The sequence below is a fragment of the Oncorhynchus mykiss genome, chromosome 19, assembly GCF_057628025.1.
Source record: "Oncorhynchus mykiss isolate SJ-2025 chromosome 19, ASM5762802v1, whole genome shotgun sequence".
NCBI lineage: Eukaryota > Metazoa > Chordata > Actinopteri > Salmoniformes > Salmonidae > Oncorhynchus > Oncorhynchus mykiss.
The window spans coordinates 37,905,703-37,923,387 of record NC_143040.1 but is presented as its reverse complement, the minus strand read 5'-3'; the positions used below and the strand labels follow the sequence as shown (position 1 = coordinate 37,923,387).

General features: G+C 44.9%; 1 protein-coding gene across 1 annotated transcript in view; it reads right to left on the bottom strand.

Annotated features, from left to right (window-relative positions):
- stard9 (StAR-related lipid transfer (START) domain containing 9) overlaps positions 1-17,685 on the bottom strand; it is a 55,395-nt gene that overhangs the window by 11,761 nt on the left and 25,949 nt on the right. The window contains exons 10-24 of the mRNA XM_036954602.2: positions 17,460-17,557; positions 16,542-16,763; positions 16,193-16,290; positions 15,858-15,935; positions 15,620-15,697; positions 15,298-15,477; positions 14,327-14,378; positions 13,600-13,725; positions 13,330-13,412; positions 13,176-13,237; positions 11,933-12,150; positions 10,080-10,575; positions 2,479-9,954; positions 2,088-2,330; positions 1,758-1,941 (exon numbers count right to left, since the gene is read on the bottom strand). Of these exons, the coding sequence (XP_036810497.2) occupies positions 1,758-1,941; positions 2,088-2,330; positions 2,479-9,954; positions 10,080-10,575; positions 11,933-12,150; positions 13,176-13,237; positions 13,330-13,412; positions 13,600-13,725; positions 14,327-14,378; positions 15,298-15,477; positions 15,620-15,697; positions 15,858-15,935; positions 16,193-16,290; positions 16,542-16,763; positions 17,460-17,557 (9,694 nt within the window). The remainder of the gene's footprint in view (positions 1-1,757; positions 1,942-2,087; positions 2,331-2,478; positions 9,955-10,079; positions 10,576-11,932; positions 12,151-13,175; positions 13,238-13,329; positions 13,413-13,599; positions 13,726-14,326; positions 14,379-15,297; positions 15,478-15,619; positions 15,698-15,857; positions 15,936-16,192; positions 16,291-16,541; positions 16,764-17,459; positions 17,558-17,685) is intronic.

The following is a 17,685-nucleotide window of genomic DNA, read 5'->3' as shown; positions in this document are numbered from 1 at the left end:
TGAATTGGAACGCCGACTGCAAGCGAGACCTAATCGCCCAACATCAGTGCCCGACCTCACTAATCTTGTTGTGGCTGAATGGAAGCAAGTCCCCGCAGCAATGTTCCAACATCTAGTGGAAAGCCTTTCCCAGAAGAGTGGAGGCTGTTATAGCAGCAAAGTGGGGACCAACCCCATATTAATGCCCATGATTTAGGAATGAAATGTTCAATGAGCAGGTGTCTACATCATTCTGGTCATGTCGTGTAAGTCTTTCGATATAAGGGGAGATCTTGTCGTGAAAAAGAGCTCCACCTTCTAATCAATTGTATTTATGGATGTATCCCTTGAACCGTCTCTCTCATTGAAAAACATTGAAACAATTATTTCACCTTAAATTCCTATTACTATCAACTCAAATATGAGTTCAGGTGAGCCTTCGCTTCTTTTATTATTATTTGATTGCACTTAGCTTGTATTTATAGCCTAGTGGCTCATTGAGGTAAAACAATTTCTAATGATAATGTTTCAAGGTAAATGGCAAATTCTAGCACTAAATAAAAAATACAAATAGTGTGTCTCGTTAATCAATAGGCCACGTTAAAATATACCTGGGTGATATTTGGATGTCTGTGAATCAGGAGACACAGAGACACCCAAAAAAATCAAGGCAACACCCATTATAGAAACGAGGACAGTGAAAAATCAGCGTTTAGCCCCTTTGGATTCGCATTGTCTAAGGAGTAGTGCCAGAATGCTTTCTTTATTTCAGCTTACATACGATATCACCTCCTCTTGCTGAAATTTGAACATGATCCATAAGAAATCAATCTCTGCCTTTTTTTGTAGAGAGCTTTTTACCTCTAATTAGAACTTTTGAAAGCTTTTCTTGGTAAGCCATTCTCGTACCTCAAATAAGAACTTCCAATCCATTTTTTTCCCCCAACTTGATGTTTATTTTGGAAATAACAGAGTTCCACCAGGCGGTTTTTATGTCAAACGAAGGTCATAACATTTGCATTGTTAAATAAGGACTGATGTCAAATGTTTACAAATTATGATCATTTTGTATGTCCAAACATTAATATTCAAATAAAATCCAATGTTATTTGTCACATGCACCGAATACAACAGGTATACAACCTTACAGTGAAATGCTGACTTATAAGCCCTAACCAACAATGCAGTTATACCTTACATTTCTTTATATCAATGAATGTGTTTTCACGTAGTGTATAGTGCAATGTTCCCCAAAATAGTTTTTCTTAAATTTCAAATGATCCAGGTTCTTCCACCATCTTCAGACTACATGTTGAAATAATATATGACAAAGTGCCGTTTTTTATTACTATTATAGGCATTATTTTATAGGCAACCTTAAGTCGGAATATTGATTAATTGACTCCATGAAATGTGGATTAACCAATTTATGTCGCCTAATAAAATGTGTTGTCAGCAATTCAATGACACCTTTTACCAAAAGAAGTATTTTTAATAAAAAAATAAATGTACCTTATTCTTAGTCCACCGTACTTTTTTAGCCGCATTTGAACTATTATTTTCATATTCCTACTCTTCAAGGTCTCTACTAACAGGAATGGTGCACTTTTAATCCCTGACCAGGGAATCATGTTCCCTCCGAGTCCATTGTCAATGGATACGGAGGGAGGTGACCGAAAGGTTTTATTATAGAATTAATGGAGAAAATATGCTGAATACATCTTGAGGCTTTCGACTAACTATGGAGTGTGAAACTAGGACTTCCTGCTGGGACTAACCTTGACCACCTGAGACAGAGCCTGTTGCTGGAGACGTCTCTTCTCCTGCTCTGTCCTCTCGCGGAGCCGTTCCCGTGCATGTGCTATTTCCGTCCTGGCTTCCTCGCGGGCACGGCCGTAGTCACGCAGCAGCTGCTCGATCTCAGAGGGATAATGACCCTCTCCTCTGGGTGGATCTGGGATCCTGGGGAAAGACAGATTTACAATCAATCAATTGCTAAATTAATCCACAGATATAACCCTCTTTACAACAGAGACTAAATAATCTGACATTGAAAACTGTTGAGCAATTTAGCACAAAAATATTATTTGGTCTGGATCCTGTCTTACCTACTGCCCTCCATTTCTTCTTGGCGGAGATGTTGGAGGCACTCTCTGCGTTGGCTAGGCAAGGTTGAAATCCTGGAGGAGGATATGGCTTTTTGAGGAGGGGATCGGAGGTGAGAAGGGGATCGGGATTGAGGAGGGGAATGGGGGTAGTTATGTTTGCTGGGGCTGAGGCTGCGAGCCCGACGACAGTTCTGAAGCCGAGTGTCCCTCTCCTGCCTCAAACCTTCGATGCTGCTCCGGTGCCTGAAACAAAAGGAACATAGAGGAAAAATGTACAATTAAAAAAACGACAATTTTATAGTTATCTAATTACATCATAATATCAAGACAATCACATACATAAGGCCTTTTTCTTCCTTAATCACATACATAGGGCCATTTCTAGCCTTACCGTTCATAGAGCTGCTGCTTAGTAGGGACAGCGGATGGTTCCTCCTCCTTGGTTCCTCCAGAAGTTAGGATCTTCAACAGCATGTCTGTCTCTCCCAGACCGTAGTGTAGCTTTGCTTCAGTCAGCTCCACGGTCAGCTGATGAGGGTTCATGTTCAGTTGGACTGTAGCCATGACCTGCTCTCGCTCCTTACGCAGCCTCTCTATCTCCCTCGTCTTCCTGATCTTCTGGAACGTGGACTCTGGACTCAGACTGGACCACTCTGGCTGGTTCCTCTGTGCTTTGTGACCAGTGGGTAGATATATGGCTGGTTTCATTGAACTACTAATCTGTCCTCTGTCAGATGGATGCTGGCTGATACCGGACCAGTTGGTAAACTTGTTGTGCACCGGTAGGTCCTCAGGGAGACACTGGCAATCTCGCTGCTGTGGCGAGTGTTGGAAGTTGGAAGTGTGGGTGACTGGGTTGATGTTCACAAGGACGTCTGTGTTGCACTCACTTGGGGCCAATGACACCATGTCATCCTCCTGAACCTGGACGGTGTTGTCACTGAGAGGGGAATGATCATAAGCACCACTGAAGCACTCTACTGGGCCCTCTGAGGGTCGACAGTGGTGGTAGTCTATTGAATGTCTCCTGTGGCTTAGTTGATCTCCAAAAGAAGAGATGGATTTCTCCTCCTTTTTGGACACATCCGTCTGCCTGAAGGTGAGAGAGGTGTGGTTCAGTAAAGTGACTCCATTACTGCTTAGAACAGAAGGAAGAGAACATCTTGGACTTTGGCTGGTTTTGTGCCATGTGCTCATTTCCCCTTCTTCTTCGTGGCTGACAATTCTGGTTTCATTGTGGATGTATTTATCAATGGACGAACTAAGACTTTCTGAGCGTCCATCATCAGACCCTTTTGGGCTTGAATTGCTGAGGGCACTCACGTTCTCGAGAGATAATGATCCCGTTGATTTTGTGGTGGACATATCACAAGGCTTCTCACACAGATGAAGGGAGTCATGTCCTGATAGCTTATCATTCTTTGTGAAAGATACGCATGTTTTCTGTTCGCTGAAATTTAAACAAGGTGTTGACTGGCACTCTTTTTGGGGCGAAATGTGTTCTTTACTTCTATTTTGCATCTCAAACTTCTGTTGTTCTTTGAGACTCTGTAAAGACGTTCTACTGCTCTGGTTGGAACCAGCCCTAGGACTTACAGTGAGAATGGGTGAGCATGCGCGATCTGTGGAGCTCGCTTGTTTTATACAGCCTATTCCTGGGTCACTCCTTCTCAAGATGTTACGGCTTTCTGGTCTGAGTATTTCTGACAAATTATTGCAGACTTCAGAGACTCCCAAGCTTTTGGAGAAGGACACTCTCTCAGGTTTGCAGTCCTCATTGCTTCTACAATGAACGGCAGGACTTGAATGGCTGTGACATTGGACAACAGTCTCCAGAGAAGGCACTTTGTGAGGGACACTCTCTGGTTCCAAGATATATCTTTGGTTAACAGTGGAGACATTGAGTCGCAGGTCAGGAATGCTCTGAATCCTATCATCTGGCCTGTTCTTGAGTTGATGTTGAAGGGGGAGCTCTTTCTCTTGTGACACATTAAGAACTTCTGAGCCAATCACTTTGACTATCACATTAACTTCATGAGCTTTGGACCTCTCCGTGGACAGAGTTTGGTGGATAAACATTTTGTCTTGAATGGTTGTTGAAGTCCTTTCAGTCTGGATCCCAATATCTACTGCAGTTTGTGTTGAGCAGTCTCTCTTGGTCCAATCTCTGGAGGAGTACAGATGAGATGAATATTTAACATTTCTTATCGGACTATCGCCAGACCTCATACCCTGAACATTTCCCAGAAGATCGGAAGTGTTGTGTATCAGCTGAGAGAGATGCTCAGACATGTTTTGAAGGCTGGCCCATGTGGTGGTGTTTCTACTGGCCTCTGTATTCTTCTGCAACACTGGTACCTGAGTGCTGCTCAGTCTGTGATGGTTGTTCCTCCTCTGTAGATCACTATGGTTGATTATTGTCTTAGTCATGGTTTCTTGAGTCATGGTTGTCTGGGTGCTGTGGTCACATGTGGTGTGTGTTTCAGGACTCTGAAACCCCTTAGACTGAGACTCCTGCTCTGAGGAGTAGACCAACATGATCTCATCTACCTGGCCAGAGCTGTTACCAGGATCTCCAGATACATCATGGCAAGAAGAAGAGTTACAACTCATGGTCCGGATCAGTGGTTGATTGTGATCGTCAATACTAGAGACTTGGTTAGTACATCCTTTCAGATGGGCTTTGGGGGACGTTTGACCTTTTAAATCTTCTTCCATGCTGCTCAGGGTGCTGGAGAGTCCCTTGTTGTTGGCGTAAGTGCTCAGGTGGGAGTTGAAAGGAGAGTTCTGTACGTTTAAACCGTTGTCGACACTGCAGCATCTAGTGATGCGTTTGTCAGTGGAATCCAGCATGGGGGATTTGCAAGATATGTCAGCAGCACTTCCAAACACTTGGTTCTTGTAGCACCTTTGGTTTGGCTCTTCTTCTTGCCATTGGTGAACAAAGGGATTGACGTCACTGGAGGCAAAATGCATTGGCGAATCCTGAGGCTTTGGTGTGTAGTGTGACATCTTATTTTCTTTGATACTGGAAGCCATGATTTTCTCCCGAATGGTCCTTTTCTCCATTGCAAGAGTATGTGCTGATTGTCCATTGAGGCTGTGTTCTTTCTTACCCAAACTGATGCCAACTCCAGCTTTATCGTCATATTCAGCCGGGGTCGGGACAGTACAAGCTTCCATATTGTGATTGTCTTTTGACTGTGGTGATTGTCTTTTCACTGGAGGAATTGCTGCACCATTGCATTGATTGACCTCTAATTTCCCATGAGTTTGAGATTCAGGCTTCATTCTTGTTGATGAAGATCTGCTTCGATGCAACCTGGGAATTATTTTCTGTTCTTCGTCTGAGGAAGACTTGAGTGTGGAGTCAGAGGATGAGCTAGGAGGTGCCTGGACTTTGGACCTTCTGAACCTCTTGGACGTTCCCTTTTTGCAATGAACAACAGTACCACCACTGAACTGATGGGGTTGCCTGAAATTAGATGTTTTGTTATTTCCCTTTCTGGACATGATATCTCCGCAAATGTCCCCCAATATCTTCATATTAGCATCACTACTTCCCTGTGTTATTTGGGATGTAGAAGATCCCTTACTATTCATTTCACTTGGTACGTCAAAGGAGGATACAGGAGACTTTGTCCGTGTTTTTTCTGTCATTGACCCCTGTTCATTGTTTGCTATTTGGCAATCTTTGGTATTGTCCGAGGCAAAGTTTCTCACATTGCACTGAGCCTTCAGCCATTTTTCAATATGGCATTTGTTGTGTTTTACACTGGGATGTTTATTTTTAGGATCAGGATCGACGGTTACACAAGTGTTATGAAATGTGTCTACCTGAGTTTCAGATGAGCACTTTGACTGTGGTAGTTCCTTACTGAGATTTGTGGCATAAGGGGTGTCTTTTTGGAACTCTTTTCTGACCTCTTTCTCCTCTAGCTTCTGTGATTCACATAAAATGTCACAGTGAAGACTGACAGTCAGAGTTTTTATAGCATCGACAGACTGTGGATTATTTGAGCGTATTTGACTGTTGTGGTGCTTGTCAATGTCTTCTGGTGTACGTTGAAGTCTGCCTTTGTTAGAGAGTGAATCTACAGCTGCATGCCGATCACGATCCTTTAGATCAAGTTGTCCACCTGCACCTGTTGGGGAGATCAATTTGCATTGGTTCTTGTTTTTGCCTTGAACCTCTGAATCCATTATGATGTCCCTTAAATGTGCAAAGGCCTTATTTGGTGGCGTAGTCACTGAGGACATTGTTCCTTGGCAGTTCTGGAGAGGTTGTAGAGCACTAGGTTTCAGGGTTTGCTGAGGTGAACCAGCCTGGTTGACAGTTTGCTTATCATTATTACCAAGACAGTTAAGATGAGGATGATACTTCTCAGGACCTGTTTGTTTCTTTATGTTGCCCATATGTTGAAAAGGGACATCTCTTTCCAACCTTTTCCCTTGAGAAACTAAGCATTCTTTGGGTATGGTGGTAGTGAAAGTAGACCCTGAAGAATGTCCCATTGGTAGCAGTACAGGTTTGTTGATGTATTCAGGTTGCCCTTGGTTGTTCAATGCCAGACTTAATTTGATCTCATGGCTTTTTACAATGAAAGATGCAGCACCAGAATTTACACTTGCTTGATCATTTGCTGCTATGACAGCACAGCCAGAAGCATCCAGACCCTTGTCAACATCAGTTATTCCATGTTTCAGTTGCACCTCTCTTACTTTCTTTCGAATGCTCTGACTTAACTGGGACTCGGAGGGGATCTTTGTCGTACCGTCTGAATCATTGTCTTTGGTAATGAAACTTGATTGTTTCATGGAAATTAATATGAGGGAAGTAGAGTGTCTAAGAACTTTTTCATGGCTTAGATTTTCCATGTCTGTCATGTTGTCCATCTTCAGCTTCTCAGAACAGATAAGAGACTTTTCTGATGTCGAACAAGAGACAGGCTTAATGCTCCTCAGTGGGGCGGCTACTTGATGATTACTAACTATTTGTAGATCCTTTGGGGAATCACATTTGTTAGGATTACTGGTTGGCAAGGCATTAAGGCTTTGACTACTTTGACTCTCTAGTTCACTGTTACTGTTGTCTCCATCCCCATCTATACCTGACATCCTCATATGCTCCTTTACCACCTCTGAGATTCGCTGGTCTATTGGACTACAGTTACTGTCCCCATGGTGAGGTCCCCATCTACCATTTTCTACATCTCTTCTCTTGCCATCTGAGATCAGCTTTTCACCCTGCCTTTGAACTTCTATTTCTTCACCTTGATTTACTTCTCTTGTCTTTATAATAACTGCACTCTCTCCGAAAGGAGTGCCTTTATGGCCATCTGTTTCAATGGTTTTATGGTCACATGGGGAGAAATGTTCTTGGGATATGTGCACAGACACTGACATTGCTGAGGTATCTTGTTGGAAGTTATCTTCATTGCAGCCCAGATTTAGTTTAAATGAATCAACTGCAAATGAGGTTTGTTTGTCTTTTAATTCACTAGTGTTATTTTTGTCATCTGACCAAATAACTTCCTGGCTGTTCTTGACAGTGGAGAATGTACAAAAATCCCCTTCATTGCTCCTCTTTGGAATTTTCAAGCTGCCAATGAAACTGTCCTGCAGGACTTTGTTCCTCTTTCTGGGATTTTTACAAGATGCTTTGAAAGACTCCTGCTCTGGTGACAAACAATTCTGCTCTGTGACTTTGGCTCCAAGATTTTGCAGCAATTTAAACTCACTTTTAATTGATGTGTCTTTGGTATTGCTAGCTTCACAAAACTCCTCCTCTCTGACTTCTTCCACGTCTCCATCTACATTGAATAGGTCATTATCTCCAGAAGGATTCTTTGGGGCACTTTCAATGTCCAATGTCTCGTTCAACATGCCAACTTCAGGTTTAGGTAATGTTTCCTGCTGCATCTGATGCCCATGGAACATTGCAGCCTCCAATGTTGACGGGATGCATTGAGTCTTATAGTCAATGGTTGGAGAAAATGCAGATCTATGCGAAGGAATCTCTGATGAGACATCTCCATTTTCATTGTTGCAAAAGCCTGGATCATCAATAGACACCTTCAGCAAACCTTCTGTACTGACTGTCTGCCTTTTAAAATAGTCTTCGCAACATACTGGCTCCTGAATCAATGGTATCATTATATGTGGTGCTGCCGTTTGGAGGAGCTGAGAATTATGTAAATTCAAAGTATCAGTTGTCCCCCCTGAAACCCCAAGTCTTTGTTCCTCTACTGTGACATATTCTCCCTCTGTTCCATCAGTAGATGCGGAGCTATGGGATTCAGTGGATCCAAATACACTCAGAGAGTCAGATAGATCGGCACTGACGGGGCTGGGACAACTGCTGCTGTCCAATGCACCGTGACTAAACACCGTCCTCCTCCTCAACACGGCAGAGTCCCTGGGTATCCTGGGACTATCTGCTGCATCAGTGGAGGACCAGGCGTCTGTAAGCACTAGCAAACTCTCTGGCTCCCTCACACTACAGCTACTTAGAGAGCGAGGACTGCCGGTCAACATGGTGTGGACGTGCCCAAGCTCCTCACTCAACTTTGATACAGTGTCTCTACACCTGGGTTCTTTCGCTGACTGCTTCTGGTACCGTGATTCCTTCGTCGTGCCGGTTGCTTCATTGACTCCTGTTTTAGGACCGCCATGATGGCTCCAGTGAACCTCTGCAGGCATTTCATTTGGTTTCCCAATGTCTTCGATTCCCTCTCCAGTTTGCTGAATATCTGAAGCCATGCTCATGGTCTTTTCAATCGAAGGATTGAGACCCCTCGCCACAGAGTGACTGGGTACTTCCCCAGTCCATCTCTGTGCCAGCCTAGATACAACATGTTTCCCTCTGCTCTCCATAGCGAGTGAGTCCTTTGACATCTGACTGTCTTCGCTCTCTGCTTCGCTCTGGATAGCCTCCTCCTGCTTCAGCTGCTCTGCCAAAGCTGTGGCATAGGCCGAGGACAGGGAGTCCATGGAGAACAAGCTGTCACAGTCTGAGGAGTGGTCACCCTCCCTTTCCTCTTCTTCCTCACTGTCATACTCCTCCCATCCTGCCAGTCCCTGCGGTCTCTGCACCCACCTTAGGATGCTAGTCTGGTTTATCAGAGTCTCTGCACTGTGCCACCGTCTTTGTCTCTGCCTACAATCATGCGAAGGAGTCTTCTGATCAAGATCCTCACACGAGACAGTTGTTTTCATCGTGCATTTCTTTCTGCTCATATTGGCTTCTTCTACACCTCGGTTTTGTTTCCAGTGAAATCGGCTTGCTGTTTTAACAGTGGGCTTGGTCCTTCTAATCAGTCCTGATGGTGGCTTTCTAAACACCCTAGCCAACACGGTCTTTATTCCAGGGCCGACTGAGTGTGATAAGACCTTCCGGATGGTCTCCAAGCCCTTTCTACCTCCACGGGGAAGGCTCTTCACTGCCTTACATTGAGTCTTCTGAGTCTGACTGCTGGATTTGCTTACTGTAACTGTTGGTTCCTTCACGATGGCATTACTGCTTGACTGTAAAGTCCCACCACTTTGTGATTGCGATGGGTTCGGATTGTTCTTGAATGTAAATTCAAGCCCACGTTTTGGAAGCAGTGGTTTCCTCTCGGGTCTTTCACGACATGGTGGCTGAGCTAGAGCCTCCTCCTCGTCCTTCACAGGCAGCTTAAGGTTCTCAGAGGAACTGGTTCTGCCCCTCCACCCCTGCTCCTGACTACTGGGTCCTGTTCCTGAGGAGAATGTGTTGGAGCGACTCCTCGTCCTTTCGCGTGGAAGACATTCGTCAGACACCCACTGTCTTGAGTTGATGGATCCAAATGTCAGTTCAGATGGTTTGTTTCTCTTCAGGAAGTGGCTGTTGGGGAAAACAAAACGGGGGGTAAAGAAATACATTATCCTTTACACCATGCCTGTGTAATTCCTTTATACTAGTCAAATATTGGCTTGAATATATATATTTGTGAGAGACTTCATACTGACCTGAAGATTGGGGTGTGTTGGGGGTACAATCGGGACAGAAGGTCCGATGAGAAAGAATGCCTGCGCAAGACAGGTTGAAGTCCTCTGGAACTTGAGGAGGACACTAGTTCAGGGGAAGCAGGGCTCTCTAGACCTGGTGGCAGGGCCTTCTCCAGCCGCTGCAGTTCCCTCTTAGCTTCTAGTAGATGGCGCTTGCGAGCGATCCTCTCCAGCTGGTAGTGAAGTCTTTTGCGTCGAAATCGGGTCTCGGCGCGCCGCAAGGCGTGATGTCGTAACAGCTCCTCCTGAACAACCTTCTTCCTGTTTAGAACAACTTTAGAGGGAGGGGCCACTGTTTGACCACACCCTTCCTCAGAACCGTCCGAACCTTCCGTTAGCAGGCTGTCTAGGATGGGAGCTGGAATAGGATCAGTCTGTACACCAAACTCCTGAGTTCCTTTTTCCTCTAACGTTATAGCTGCCAGACGCTGCTTCTCCTGCAGAATCCACTGCTGGACTATAGACAGGAAACAAATGACATGCATAAATTAAATAAGCACTATCTGCACATACAAACTTTAACAACATATTTTTCAGATCCGCTCCCTTACGTATTTTTTTTGGACAGTGAAGCTAAAACTTTTAATTTGGCTCTATTCTTTAGCATGTTTTTTTACCATATGTTTCATATGAGGCGACAGTACATAATGTCACCTTTTATTTAAGGTTATTTTCATACATATCTGTTTTACCATTTAGAAATGAAAGCACTTTATGTGTCTATTTCCCACATTTGAAGGTGTAATAAGTAGTTTGACAAATTCACTTACACAGGTATGTGTATTAAAGTAGTCAAAAATTGAGTATTCGGTACCAATATTCCTAACACAATGCCTACATCAAGCTTGTGACTCTACAAAGATGTTGGATGCATTTGCAGTTTGTCTTTGCTGTGTTTCACATTATGTTGTGCCCAATATACATCACTGGTAAATAATCTATTGTGTCATTTTAGAGTCACTTTCACTGTAAATAAGAATAGAAGATGTTTCTAAACACTTCTACATTCATGTGAATGCTAGCATGATTATGGATAATCATGAATGAATCATGAATAATGAGGAGTGAGAAAGTTAGAGGCGTAAATATCCTACCCCCAAGACATGCTAACCTCTCACCATACCCCCCCCCCCAAAATGCTAATATTGGTTATGATATTTAAAAGCCTCTAACTTTCTCACTGTTCATTATTCACAATTCATTCATTATTATCCGCAATCATGGTAGCATCCACATTAACGTAGAAGTGTTGTGAAACCAAACATTTGATCTTCAAATATGAATCATTTAGGAAAGGGGGATACCTAGTCAGTGGCACAACTGAATGCATTTAACCAAAATGTGTCTTCCGCATTTAACCCAACCCCCCCTGAATCAGAGAGGTGCGGCGGGCTGCTTTAATCGACGTCATCGGCGCCCTGGGAGCAGTTGTTGTTGTGGGTTAACTGCCTTACTCAAGGGCAGAACGACGCATTTTTCCACCTTTTCCGTCTCGGGAATCCGAACCAGCGACGTTTCGGTTACAGGCCGAACGCTCTTAAAGCTATGCTACCCCCAGCATCCAAAATGCTGGAGTGTAGAGTCAAATTAAAAGTCCTAGCTTCCCTGTCCAACTAAATACAGAGGGGAGTGTATAATGTTCTGTGACAAAAATGCAAAACATGTTATCTATTTCTCTTTACATCTCTAATGTATCAAAACATGTCTCTACTGAGAGACAGGTCAAATCCACATTCAAGCTATTCTCTCAAAGTATTCTGTACGTTATGTATTGTACTGAGTACCGTGTGACTCGATGAAGGTGTGCTACTCACTGTCAATGTGTTGTTGTCTCAGACGGGCCTGTTCGCTCTCCAGGTCTCTCTCAGCCCGTCTCTGTTCAGTCTGGATCTCCTGGCGTAAACACTCCACGTACCCCCTTCGCTCCTCCACGTACTTCACCTGGACCTCTACACACTGCGGCTTGCTGGCTGGATCCTCTCCTTCAGCCACACAGTACCCGGTCTGTCCCAGGACCACCTCTCCTCCAAGCCTGTTCACATAGACATAAATACAAATGAGTGAGAAGTAGGGCCAGAACACAGACGTGACCAAATACCAAATAAAAGCAGAATTCATTCCAATGGAATAGAGATAGTTGAAAACAAATCTTCATCGAGCCTACACATTTTCAGTAATCTGTTCAAAGACGTTCTACGACAATTTTACCTCAGCGCAGTAAAGCTTTCGTTAAGGACAGAGATCCCTAAAACACTGAGACCTCTGGCTCCTTGCCTAAGCAGAGTTTTAATGAGAGCTAATGTTGTTAGAGTTTAATGCAGCGTCTCTCCTGTAACCAAGCAACGGCCCAGCCTTGTCTGTAAACAACAAACTATGATTCCACCAAGACACTGATAAAAAAAATGAGAACACCTTCCCCATGCTGGCCCATGTTGACTCCAATGCTTCCCACAGTTGTGTTAATTGGACCATTCTTGATACATACAGGAAACTGTTGAGCGTGAAAAACCCAGCAGCGGTGCAGTTCTTGACTCAACCCGGTGCGCCTGGCACCTACTGTACTACCATACCCCGTTCAAAGGCACTTCAATCTTTTGTCTTGCCCATTCACCCTCTGAATGGCACGCATACACAATCCACGTCTCAATTGTCTCAATGCTTAAAAATACTTATTTCACCTGTCTCCCTCCCCCCCCTTCATCTACACTGATCGAAAAGGATTTAACATGTGACATCAATAAGGGATCATAGCTTTCACCTAAATTCACCTGGTCAGTCTGTGTCACGTCTATGTACATTGTAAGCACTCGCTCTCTGTCGTTCTGTACACAGAAACATGCATGAAGCATTACTAGCCATTAATCCTTTGTACCAGTGGTAGGTTGTACTACATAAAATACATAGAAAATATGTATTCCATGAGTCTACTATGAGAGCTCAGCAGAATCCTTTCAGCACATAGTGTAGTGTAGTTCAGAGATGCTCCTGGCCTGTGCTTGTCAGTGGGTGCTGGTTAGTTTAGATTGAGTGTGTGTGTGTGTGTGTGTATTCGTTTACCTGGGGTCCGAGGTTAAGGATCGAAGGTCACTGTAGCTGCAGTTCAGTGCACCCTCACTGGCCTGTCAAGAAGAGGATGTCGTTAGGTATCATCATCCCCACCACCATCACTATCGTCATCATCATCATCATATTTATGCTCAGGAGTACCCACCCGTCTGCGTTCCCTCAGGACTGCAGCCTCTGCTGGGTGGTTGAACCGGAACTTGTGAACACCTCCAATCGTGATCACTGACCCTGAAGACAGAGAGATATATACCAAAAAATGTTACACAGTTGTTGGGCCTCCAAGTGCTACTCTACACGCTCCTAGCTGCACAGCTTACTCTGGCACTGTTGTTACTGTAAACTGAAGTGTAACAAGACAGACACTCTTTGACAAGGGATTCAGAAGAGAGTGTTTGAGAACTAGGTGAGGGCCTACCTTGGGCCAGTCTGCAGGGCTCTGTCACCTCCCTGTCGTTGACCATGCAGACACTCCCTGGCAGCGGCCTCAGGATGACCACCCCAGACTGGTTTTCTATCTCACAGGTGGCGCCGCCCTGGAGGACTGGAGGGGAAAGACATACACTAAGGAACTCCAAAAATCAAACACATTTGAAGTTGCAAATGCTTCTCCAAAAGACATGTACTGCATGCACGAGATCTATCTAATACTCACGTAGGATATATCAATATGACAGATAATAAACAGAGAACATAGGAGATATCAATATGACAGAGAACATAGGAGATATCAATATGACAGAGAACATAGGAGATATCAATATGACAGATAATAAACAGAGAACATAGAGAGATATCAATATGACAGATAATAAACAGAGAACATAGGAGATATCAATATGACAGAGAACATAGGAGATATCAATATGACAGATAATAAACAGAGAACATAGGAAATATCAATATGACAGATAATAAACAGAGAACATAGGAGATGTCAATATGACAGATAATAAACAGAGAACATAGGAGATCTCAATATGACAGATAATAAACAAAGAACATAGGAGATATCAATATCAGATAATAAACAGAGAACATAGGAGATATCAATATGACAGATAATAAACAGAGAACATAGGATATATCAATATGACAGATAATAAACCGAGAACATAGGAGACATCAATATGACATCAGCCTACCTATTTGTGGTTCAACCAGTTTGTCCTGAGGTCCAATCGTGGTCACCCCCTCCTACAACAGAGGGTAGTGAAGAGTTCAGGATGACAGAGGGTTTAAACAGTGGATGGGAGAAAAAAAAACATGTCAACAAACGCACGGTTGGGTGTGCCTAAAACAAACATTTCATAACAGAACATTGCCACATGACGTTCTACTACACTAAGCATGACTCTCACAGGCCTCAGAGCCCTACACTTAGGCTTGCTTTCAGGAAAACAAGTATTTGTTTACCAAATGCTATCTTGTGGGATAAAAAGGCTAGCTTATGTAACTACAGCCCCACTACAGGAGCCGTATGGATTCCAAGGTGGTTTCTGCTCTTTAAATACAGGAAGTGGCATAATCATCGGCCCTAAAGCCATTCTAGTCGTTGTCAGAATCAGGATAGGCGTAGGTCCACAGAGCCCGTGCCTCACAACGGGGGGAGAAAAGGAGAGGGGACAGAGTGAAAACGCACCTCGTCTTAACATCGAGCAGTACAAAGAGAGAGAAGGAAGAACAGGGAGGGAGAATCTAGTAGACAAAAAAAAAGAGAAACATTTCAGTCATAGAAAGAAGCAAAAGAAGAAGTGTAGTGCAGAGAAACATGTAGAATGTGAGTTCCGTGGATGTGTGTGTGTGTCTGTGTGTGTGTGTCTGTGTGTGTGTGCGTGTCTGTGCGTGTGTGCGTGTCTGTGCGTGTGTGTGTCTGTGTCTGTGCGTGTGTGTGTCTGTGTCTGTGCGTGTGTGTGTCTGTGTCTGTGCGTGTGTGCGTGTCTGTGCTCGCACGCGTGTGTGTGTGCCAGCGTCCATGCGTATGCACGCTCGTACCGTGAGCTGATAGAAGCTGACTCCGGTGCTGAGTATGTTCCGGTCCAGGGAAATAGGGTGTGGTACCAGGGCGTGGATGAGGATATGTGTATTAGTATCCGAAGGTGTGTATTATATATACCCTGAGGTGATAGAAGGTGACCCCGGTGCTGAGTACATCCCGGTCCAGTGTAATAAGGTGTGGTAACAGGGAGTGTATGAGAAAACCAGCCCGGTCTCTGTTGATATCCACACTGTACTGTTCCAACAGCTCCTTCTTGTCCCGCCAGCTCTCTGACCAGTCCTTCGTCAGCTGATCCACCTGGAGGAGGGAAGATTAGGGTCAGGCAGAGTGGAGAGGAGTCAGGAGCATAGATTGTATAAAGAAGACAAGACGTGGTAATATTTACTAAAAGTGACGGTACACAGTTCTAGTGGGAAGTCTGATAGATGAGCCTCTCTACCTTTAGTTCGTTCTGTAACACCATGTCGGACAGACTGCCGTCTCGCTCGTCGCTCAGAGAAGGGCTGGGATTCCGCTGCTGTGAAGGAATTACCACAGACATTTTGGTCAACGTCACAAGACAAAGGCAGTAATAACCTAGAATTGAAATGACTTCAAATCGTTTTTTTCCCCAATAACACTGCTGGTGCATGCGATTATAAATCCTAGTGAAAACCCCGATCCCGTGGAACCAGTACCATCTCGAAGCTGAGCAGCATGCTCTTCAGCCTGTCAATCTCCTCACGTAGCTCTCTGATCAACCTCACACTGGCATCCTGTCGGGAGGCAAGACAAGATCCTTTACGATATTCAGACACTAGCACAACCAAACACTCAGAGGCAATGGAAAGGACGCAAAAGCAAACTCTACCACTAATATTGTAGCCCCAACCGGTACTCAACCCCAGGTCCCTACGACTGTCAGTCTGACACCTCTATCGTTACGTCGAGAGGTCATAACCTCTTGACAAGGCTCACTAGGTGGTGGACGAAAGGTTGCAGCAACATACAACAGAACGCTCAGAACACTCGCCTCGTTGACGCGTGGCTTGTTGACGATGTTCCTGGCGTGAGCAGCATAGCGCAGGGTGCTGAGAGTCTCGTTGTAGCTTCTGCAGGACGGGGACACGGCTGCAAGACACAGGCAGGGGGGTCAGATACATAGTTGGGATAATAACGCTACAGTACCCTCATTCCAACCACTGACTGGACTCATTCAGCAACAACGGTCTTTCTTCAGTGCTGTGGTCTAGACAAACGATTGCCCATCGTACATTGCCAAATGACTAAATCATAAGTGCACCAAGAGAAAACGTGATCACTATTCCCACTCCCACTAGTTGACGCAAATGTGCAACGCAATGCCAATATTCCTCACTCACTGGCGATCATGATGGTCTTGGAGTTTCCTCCCAGGCTGTCTTTGAGGAGCCATGTGAGGACAGAGTCCCTGTAGGGGATGAAGCAGTGTCTTCTCCCTCCTCCTCCTCCCCCTCCTCCCCCAGACAGAGAGCTGGTCTGGCTGCCCACAGTGCTGCCTGCATCGCCCTCACTGGCCACGCTGTTGATGCTCTGACAACTACTGGACATCTGGGAGTTCTGGGCTGGAAAGGGACCGACGTAGTTCAGGATTGATGTTTTATTGGAGATAGCCGTACACAGGGGAGACAAGGGGAGAGTTAGGTTACAGAGACAGAGAAAGGGAAAGAGACGGGGACAGGACAGAGACAGGGACAGGACAGAGACAGGGACAGGACAGAGACAGAGAAAGGGAAAGAGACAGGGACAGGACAGAGACAGGGACAGGACAGAGACAGGGACAGGACAGAGAAAGGGAAAGAGACAGGGACAGGACAGGGACAGGACAGCGACAGGACAGAGACAGGACAGAGACAGGGACAGGACAGAGACAGGACAGAGACAGATAAAGGGAAAGAGACAGGACAGAGACAGAGACAGGACAGAGACAGGTGCAAAAGATAGGGACAATGAGAGGAAAGGACAAGAGACAAGGACAGGGAGAGATACAGGGACAGGGGGGAGGATTGGGTTAGGGGTAGGGTAGTCTCACTTGGCTAGTCTTACAGAACAGAAGATAAGTAGGGCACTGGGTCAGTTACGTGAGGCACAGTGCTGTACGGAGAGCACATCTACAAATATCAGCCTGTACGAATGAAAGATGTGCATGTATGTACAGCATGATCTGTGTACTGAAAGCTAAGTGGATTCTGACAAGGAGATGGTAGAACACAGATAGGAAGACAGTACTTCCCAATAAAAAAGTCCAGTTTAATATTTACCCAGAGCAGAGATGACGATACCCAGGGTCACCAGAGATTTGTTGATGTTGGATCCCTCAGTGAGTCGGTCTCTGCAGTAGTGGGGGTCTGCTCTCTCGCTGTCAGGCAGAGCAACAACAACACACTGGAACATCGCAAATTCTAGAGAAACGCAACGCTGGAAATGGTACCATAGCAAAAAGCTACTGTGTGATAAAAAGAGACTGCCGGGTCAGTGAACCCACAG